Genomic DNA, 8,790 nt, shown 5'->3' with positions numbered 1-8,790 from the left:
CATCCTAACACCTTCCATCATAGGCTTGTGTCAGACAGTGTGTGCATGGCACCGGCAAGGCTGAGAACTGAGCTATGGATCTCAAGACAGACCTATGGGTGAAGCCACGGAGCAAAAGCTTGCATGGAATCTCACATTTGAAACCCAAATGCCTGCCTCCCATCCCTCCCAGAGACCCAACAGCTACCACGCAATTTCAAAGTCCATACTTCTCTTTGTGTTTTCTTTGCTTTCTCATCAGAGAGGAGGAGCATGATTGCTGCCCAAGGAAAAGGAACCCTCTAGTGTCATCTGCCAGAGCGGGTTTTGCCCTCTCCTCTCCTCTCCTCTCCGCCACTCTTGGGATCAAGGCAAACTCCTTCTGAGTAAAGAAGCAGTATCCCTTCATGGCAGGATCTTGAAGGCACTCTTCTGTGGCCAATTATTGCCTGTCATGGTCATATTTTGTTCTAACATAAAGCATATGTCTGCTTCCTCACACACAGCTCAGGAGCACAGTGTAACCCAAGGGTTAAAGAAATTCCTTAGAAACAAAAAGACTCCTGGTGCTGTGCAGGTGCAGAATTATAACCTGCCACTGCTCGTCAGAGTGCTGCACCAAGCCTTCTCCCTGGGCTCGGGAACCAGGCCATTGCAGTCCTGCTTTCTCATGACAACAAACGCGAATAGATATAGAAGATTTTCTATTTTATCAGCAAAGAGCTGAGCACACAGTGGGTGTGTTCAGCAGCTTCTAGTCAAATGATCAACAGAGTTTTAAATGATTTTTATTAAACTCCTTCCAAGAGTGCAGATCCCAGGCTGATCTCAAACTCTCGAGTCCAAGCCAGACAGTTCAGAACCAGGCCACCTGACTGACCAGCAGACACGCTCTGTTTCCTCCTGGGAGGCCGAGAAAGCTCTGCAGTCTAACAAAGTCACCTCGTTTGACGTTACAGATTCACACAGCCTAGAATTCCAAGAATAATGGGACTGGCAAACAGAAGAAAGCAATCATCAGGCAAAATGAACACCAAGAAACCTGAGGTTTTTCTTAACCAGCAGGGGAAAGGCTAAGGACGAGACACACGCGGCATACTTTGTTCTTTGTTGTTTTTTATTTAGTCACAACACATCAGTACATCAGAGATCAGACCCAGCTCAGCGGAGGCTCTTCAAACTATACCTGCTAAAAGAACAAGCCTGTAAAAGAACACTTCTAGAGCCCAAATCAAAATTTAAAAAAAAAAATCAAAGAGAAGGCAGAGAAGCCCTTTTGAGTATCGCAAGAACCACATTCTCATGCACCAGAAGGAAAAAACAACAGAAAGATTTCCAGTCGAAAGAAAACATGGCCGTTCCGGGGGAGATGGGGTTATGCGTTGAACAGGCACTGAACTGAATACTTGCGCACAACAGTCGCTTGTGCAGGTTAACACTTGTGAACCTGAGATCTGTGAGACTGAAAATGCATTGTATCGCTCGGGGCTGCAAAGTGCAGGCATGTTCTACATAATTGTCGAGCTTGCTGCCAGCACTTCAAATGCGGATGTAGCCTCCCAGCGGCTTTCCTGACCTGAAAAGTAGCTCGCAGAGCCTGACAGGCCACAGTAGCTGGGCTCTGGATTCAGGGTCATGATAAGTTTGGGCATTCACCTCGCTGCTCTAAGGGGCAAGGGCTAGTGTTTCTAGAATAAAGCTGTTCATCTGATTTGTCAACGCTTTGTTTGGAAATATAATGATTTGCGGACCCCCTCCCCATCCCACTCCAGCCAAAGAATATCACTTATACATTTTAATCTGTCAAAATAGTAACAAAATCATGTTAACATTGAGCATACTGGTTTGGGAATTCTCAAAAAGACTGCAACTCATACAAGCCAGGAAACAGACCCCAAACTGTAATGTTAAAATTCCCCAAACTGAGGCCAAAAGGGATCAGTCTAGGACAGACAGGTTACAAAGTAAACTATGCACAGAACAGACAACGGATCACAAAGTGTTGGTTTATAGTCACTACCTCAAATGAATGTTTTAAACAAAAATTAACAACTAATTTTTTTTAAATTGCTAATATATGACATGATAAAAAAAATTTAAAGAAAAAAGTAAACCAACAAACCTTTACTTTTTAGAAAAAATTTATCTGAAAGTGTACCTTTTTCCTTACTTTTACTGACGACTTTAAGGTGGTGTTGGCAACCGTCCCGGCGCACCTGGGATTTTAAGCTTTCCCCTCCCTAGTTCTACAGCATCAGTTCTTTAGAAAGCTCCAATCTCCGTGCCCCAAGGTCTGTAGGGTTTGCCAAGGTTTGCTGCCTGCGTGGGTGTCGTAGGGCTCAGTAGGTGGAAGGAGCTGAAGGAGAAGGGAAAGGCTGAGAGCGAGGCCACGGAGGAGAGCAGAGGTGGGGACAGTTTGGAGGCCGAGGTCACCACGGGGAGCACCGGTCCCAGGCTGCCACTAGGGGGCGCTCGCAAGGCAGGCGCCTCCGGATGGGCTGAGGCCAGCCTGCCCTGGTGATGCGGCTCCGTGGATGACGCAGTGGTGCCAGCATTCCCGTGACCATTCTGGGGCAGCAGCAGCGGGTGTGCGACGTGTGGGTGATGTCCGAAGGCGCTCCCCCAGGGAATGTGTCCGAGGCCCGCATGAGCGCCGCTCGCGGCTTCCCGCTGGGAGGCGTAGTTGTTGAGATGTGACACCAGGCGAACCCGAAGCGGGTCAGAGGCATCGAGTCCTTCAATGATGCTCAGATAACGGGCAACTTCGGCTAGGCATTCCCGAAACCCCAAACTCCGATAGTCCATAGCCAGGGCGTGCGCGTCAAAATAACCTGAGCAAAAACAAAAGAAAATCTTCAAGGCTTTGCTCATTTCCCGCATTTCTTCCAGCCCAAAGGCAGCCTTCCCGGCAACTACACATACTACATCACAGATCATGGGTTCTGGAAGAGCAAATACTTTGGAGCTGCCCAAAATCTTTGCATTAATCAACATTATATGTTTGCTAATGCAAGTTCAAAGCCCAATTAGAAGTTGCTGGGCAGAAACTGGAATTATACCCGACAAGCAGATGAAACTATGCTCTTTCCTTTAATGTCTTCCCTCAACAACAACAAAAAATACATCAAGGACAGAGAAACCACAGAGGAGTGAAATTCATTAGACACACAGATGTAAGCTATCATCGTGAAGCTTTTAGGCACTTGGTCCTTGGTGAAGAGTTTGGGGGCTGGAGACAGACACAGGCTTCAGTCTCCCACCTTCTGTTCGAATTATCCTCTATTTAGCCACAACAGGTCTCTTTCCTCCGGATTCTTTTGGCAATTCATTTTTTAAATCCTGTATATGAAATTCAGACTACATAGCTGCTGTTTTTAATAAGCCATTTCCCAAGCTTTTCTTAAATAGCAACAGACAAATGTGAGTGACTTGACCTAAATCACGGCTGTCACAACTGGAGGAGCTTAGAGAGTCGGCCACTTGCTGGCACTAACTGGGCTGGGGCGATGAGTTCACTGTCCAAGCACTGATGCGATGCGCTGCGCTGCTGAAGGCGCACCGTTCTCTCCCCACCCCCAAAGGAAAAGCAGACAGGTACTGCACCAATCCCAGACTGCGCTCGCTGCCCCCTCCACACGGACCGCGCAGACTCCCCGGGCAGAACTGGAGAGGCCTACATACCTTTCCCTCCTGCCGTGTGCAGCATCTTCAGGTGGTCCACAGTCATCTGCAAGATCTCTGCTTTTTCCAGTTTAGCAGATCCCTAAAGAGATGACAAAAGGCTTATTTGACCCAAGTGCTTTTGGAGAACTTAAAACATGCACGCTTATACACAAATACGCAAGATTCAAACGTAAACTAAAACAAATGAAATGATTTGCACAGAAAATCTGTTGGAATTTGGTGTCTGAACGTACAGTAACATGAAAAGGCTTTTATTCCAAGACACAGATAACGCTCAAAGCATGGAGGGGAGGGAATCAGAAGGTGCAGATGGTTACACCAGGCGCCCGCTCTACCTACTGCCTCCATTACCTGCTTCTCAAAAGCACTGGGTACCAGCCTCCTCAGCTCAGACAAACTGTTATTGATTCGGTCTCGTCGGCGCTTCTCAATTATCTGTGAGAAGCAGACAAAAACAAAAGAGGACATTTTCATTATGACTGCAAATTCAAAAGAGAAGAAACTTGGTACTTTCCGTTAACTAACACAGTAATATGCATATATATTTAAAGGTGGGGGGGGCTGGTACTCACGCCTCTCCTTCTTTTCCTGGCCAAAACCTGGGACGATGTCGTTGGGGACATGGAACCCAGCGCGGAACTCAAGTTTCTGTAAGATAGGAAGCAATTGCCTTAAGGAAGGATGGGGACTGCACTCAAATTTCTTTGGCAACTTGAAATGGGGAGAGCAGGGATTGTATCTCATAGCCAGCAGCAACCGCCCCACGACTCAGGGCAATGGGAACCGAGAACCAGTGCACCCCAGCCTCTCCTCCCACTCTGGCTCGGCCGGGCGCCGCCAACTCACCCATTCTCGTCCGCACTCTCCTTCTCCACCTCGATGGTCTCGTCCAGCTCGCTATCAGAGGAGCTGTAGTCGGGGTGAGCTCTCTTCATGCTGGCGGAGCGCGGGCTCCGACGAGGGTCGCGCGGCGGGCGGGCAGGGAGGAGTTAACAGCAGCGGCCGCTCGGCGCTCGGCTGCGGGCGGTGCGCGCACACTGATCCCACTCACGCTCAGCCTCCGGTTAAAACTCAACCATCCCTTTCCCACGCTGCGCCCCTTCCCAGGGCCCGAGGGAGGGCGGGGGAGGCGGGGAGGTGCGGGGGCAGAGGCGGGGCCGCGGCTCCAGGGCAACAGCCGGCTCCGGCCAATCGGCGCCTCGCTGCGCGGATTGGCAGCCGCCCGGGGGCGGGACGAGCGGCGGCCGAGGCGGACTGGGCACCGCCCCCGGAGCCCGCCCCTGCCCGGCGGCAGCGCGTCGGCTCCGCGGGAGCTCGGCTGGGGGCCGCGGGCTGCGCGGGCGGCGGTGGGCCGGCGGCGGGCAGGAGCTGGGGGCCGGCCCGGGACACCAGCCCGGCGCTAGCCACCGCCCCGCCCCACCCCGCGCGCCCGGATTGGCCTGGCCGTGGGCCAGGGCCGCGCCTGCAGCGCCGCCGGTGAGCCGCACGCGCCGTGGGCCGTGGGAAAGTGCCGGCGCCCCGGCCGCCAGCCAATCCGGACGGACGGCGACGGCGGCCGCGCTGGCGGCGGCGGCGGCAGCCCTGGGCGTCCGCATGAATGGAGAAGAATGGCCGGGCGGGGGGAGCGGGGCCGCGGGGCTGCGCGAGGGCGTGCCTGCCGGGCTCCTCGTGTGAACCTGTAATCGGAGTCCGGGCGCCGGCGAGCCCCGGAAGCCGCCGCCCGCGTCCCGCTCTCCGCCCGGCTGCGGGTGCTGCTCGGCGGGAGGCGCGCTCAGTCGGCGGGCTTGGGCGGGTCCTGCAAGGAACAGTCGCCTGGGGCGCAGTTCGTGTAGGTGGTGGCCACCAGCTCTGGGAGCAGAGACTGTGTGACTGCGTCTCTTTGGGTTCTGGGAGCCTGTGAAGCTTGACTCTCCTGCGGGGCTTAGCTCGGGGATGGAATGAATTCCCTGAGCATCTAATTTCCGGGGAAGTGGACTGCTTGTTTTCTCTGTTAACTTGAAGGAGGGGTAGCTGTCCCCTGAGACATTCATTATGTTGGGATTTTTGTTGTTGTTTTGGTTTGGTTTTGTCTTCCCCCTCAAGAGTTGGCGGCCAGATCCTCTCAGCAGGCGACAGGGTGGCGGCCTGGGTGTTTGCTTCGGAGGCTGACCTCACTGAGGGAATGCACGTTTCTCACCAGTACTGCACACACACACACCCCTCCCTTTGGTCTCAGTTGGGGCGGGTGTTAGGAGTGTTATATGAAGTTCTGCGCACCCTCCCCTCCTCCCCTACCAAGAAGTTCGACTTTTAAAAATATTTTAAATTTAAGGATTGGTCCTTAGTCCAGCATTCATAGAAGTAGATGACCAGGAGAAAACCCTATCTTTATCCTGTTCGAAGGGGCTCCACTCTTGGAGCTTGTGACCCTGTCTGTAAAGCAAAGCTTATAAATGTTGAGGAGAATAAAAGAAACTCTTCTCCATTGCAAGCAGTTTGGTTTCTAGACTCGATGAGTTCCGAGCTCAGACTGAGGACCAAAACCCAGTTCCCAGTCCTTCTCTCCATCTGCACACACTTTGGGCCTCCTCCTAGCTCCTATTAAAGATCTTACAGCACTTCACCCTGACGTCCAGCTCTTCGGTTCCCCTGGGCTCCTCTAAATGGGTGAGATCCCTCCATCTTGGCTAGAGCAGATATCCCAAGACATACTGCTTATCCAGGGTCAGCTTCCCAGCCTGCTTCCCCTGCTGTGTCACAGCTGAGCTTCTAAAGGGCTGCTGTCACAACCTGGAAGCTCACCTCGGAACACCTTCACACACCACACTACTTGGTCCAAACAGAAGACAAGGCAAACCATGGTCCCTCTCCCATCCTATCTCTTCCCTTCAAGTGGTAGGTCATTCTGCCCCAATGTGACCTCTCCTGCATGGTGCAGCTTCCCAGGTCAGTGGCACCTACAGGAAAGCTTGGCTTTGGCCAATTCTGACTGCTCTGCATGGGTAGGAACAAGCAACAGGTTGACGTTGAGGGTGTTTGATCTCATGCCATTTTAGGGGTCAGTATTTCTCACACATTATGTTACTTCAGCAAACGAAGCTGCTCCTGTTGGGCATATGGTATTGTGTGCCTATAATCATAGAACTTGGGAAGTAGAAGCAGAAATGTCAAAGGTTGAGCCTCATGTAGGCTACACAGGCTAAGACTCTCCTGATTATATGTGTAACAAGGCCTTGTACCAAAAAACCGCTGTAACTCCGGTCCAGCGCTTGCCCTGCAGCACAAAATGACGTCAGTGCTTCTGCTTTCATCCATCTGACCAGTACTTGCTGTGTCTGTCGTCTGCATTCTTGGCACAGTGCTAGCACTTGGGGAACGAAGGTGAGGAGAGGTCGTAAGGTCCACCCTGGACTCACAGACTAGGGAGACAATGCACAATGAGCGAACACACAGTGAGGTCGCCATAGATACCCCAAAGCCTAGTGGCACCTTCTGATAAGATTACAGGAGGCAATGGGGACACTTTTATTAGGTCTGAGAGAGCTGTTCAGGTTAACCGGGGATGTAAGATCAAGATGAGATGGGGGAGGTCACTGAGTCACCAGGAAGGAAGAGGTGGCAGCCCTTCCCTTGGGGGGCGGGGTCAAGGAGATGCTGGGAGCACCAGGCTGTTTCCCACCAGCTGCTAGTCACTAGCGTTTTATTTTTCCAGGGGAAATTTGGGGCTTCTTGCAAAGTGAGTGGGGGTGCTCTGGCCTTTAAGGAATGGGACCTTTTTAGCACTGGAGAAGTCCCAGCAGGGGACTTCTTGGACCCTGGAGGACCCGGAACCATGTAGGAGACCCTTGCTCTGTCACTGTGCTGTCGGGGCAGATGACGTCATGGGTGCCACTGCAAGTGGGGCTCCAGACAGAGCCTTAATCTGCAGCTCAGAAGGAAGGACAGCTGCACGGCCCCAGGAACCTTCCATCCAATTGCAGTGTCCACTCTGAGGTGAAGCATGTCTGTGCCTTTGAGAGACTGCTTCTCACGCACGAGGCTGAGGTCGTCAGACCTCAAATCTGCAGCCAACCTGATCTGCAAAGGGAGTTCCAGGCCAGTGCTATGCAGTGAAACCCAGCCTCCAGAAGAGTTTTGTGTCAAAACAACTCATAGTGGGGGACATTCCTGTAATCCTGTCCTGGGGAAGGCTGAGACAGGAGGATTGAAAGTTTCCAGACAATTTGGGCTACATAAGCCCTGTCTTGAAAAGCAAAAACCAACCAAAGAAACTCTGGGGTCAAGCCAACAGATGAAGTGCTCGAAACCTTTAGGGTTTGGTTGATGAAACAGTTGTAGAAAAGCCCTAGGTAGCACTAGGCTCTGAGTCAGCCTGGAGCAATAGGACTGAAAGGCCAAGTCTCCATCCAGCTCCTCAGAAGAACTTGCTGACGATGGGCAAATTGTTTAACCTCCATTATCATGTCTCTGTTATCTGTGGCATGAGGATATTGACAATAGTTACCACCCAAGGCCAGTTGTGAAAAGTGCAGCATGTGGGCCATCGGTAAACACTACGTAAACAGCACCGTACCAGGTATTGATGCGTCTGGGCTATGGTGAAGGCAACCCCAGCAGGTGACCCCAGCATTTTCTTCCAATGATGTCTCACATCTGCTGAGATTGTGATGTAGCATAATCTGATCATTGGATACGTTAACCCAGCATCTCTAGAAAGCAGAAGCCTTTGGGAGGGTGCCATCGCTACTTTCTTAAAGCACCATCCCTTGTGAGTGCAATGGCATCTGCTGCTCATTTTTGGGGAAAGTGCGGCTTCTGAGTCTCTTATTAAAAAACATCCCCCCGAGCGCACACTGCTATAAATAGGGATATAAATAAGCTGCACTCGCAGAGCTCAGCTCCTGCTCCCTTTGGAGCATGCGTCAAGTCAGAACCAAAGCAGAATGGCCCCAAACTGTCACAGAAGAATCTTGACTCAGCAGCCATTTGCCTCCATCCTGTATGCAGCGCTCCCTAGAAGCCCTGTTTAGAGCATCACATAGCCTTGTGCCCTGGCATGCATCAGACAAGTTGCTTCCTCTCTCAGCCCTCCTAATTGAGAGCCAGCGGGAGGTGCACCGCTGTTGCCTGGGAAGGCATGTTTAATTG

General features: G+C 52.0%; 1 protein-coding gene across 1 annotated transcript; it reads right to left on the bottom strand.

Annotated features, from left to right (window-relative positions):
* Positions 1-1,085: 1,085 nt before the first annotated feature.
* LOC121466688 (hairy/enhancer-of-split related with YRPW motif protein 1) lies at positions 1,086-4,960 on the bottom strand. The gene is made up of 5 exons (XM_041630147.1): positions 4,510-4,960; positions 4,236-4,311; positions 4,015-4,098; positions 3,661-3,742; positions 1,086-2,810 (listed from the first exon to the last, which is right to left on the bottom strand). The coding sequence occupies exons 1-5, from the start codon at positions 4,596-4,598 to the stop codon at positions 2,242-2,244; spliced, it is 900 nt and encodes a 299-aa protein (XP_041486081.1). The 5' UTR covers positions 4,599-4,960; the 3' UTR covers positions 1,086-2,241.
* Positions 4,961-8,790: the final 3,830 nt, after the last annotated feature.

The sequence above is a fragment of the Microtus oregoni genome, unplaced genomic scaffold (genome assembly GCF_018167655.1).
Source record: "Microtus oregoni isolate MIOR12 unplaced genomic scaffold, Mior012 000034F_ref0000314, whole genome shotgun sequence".
Taxonomy (NCBI): domain Eukaryota; kingdom Metazoa; phylum Chordata; class Mammalia; order Rodentia; family Cricetidae; genus Microtus; species Microtus oregoni.
The sequence above is the reverse complement of the archived record's forward strand: the minus strand, read 5'-3'. Positions and strand labels throughout refer to the sequence as shown.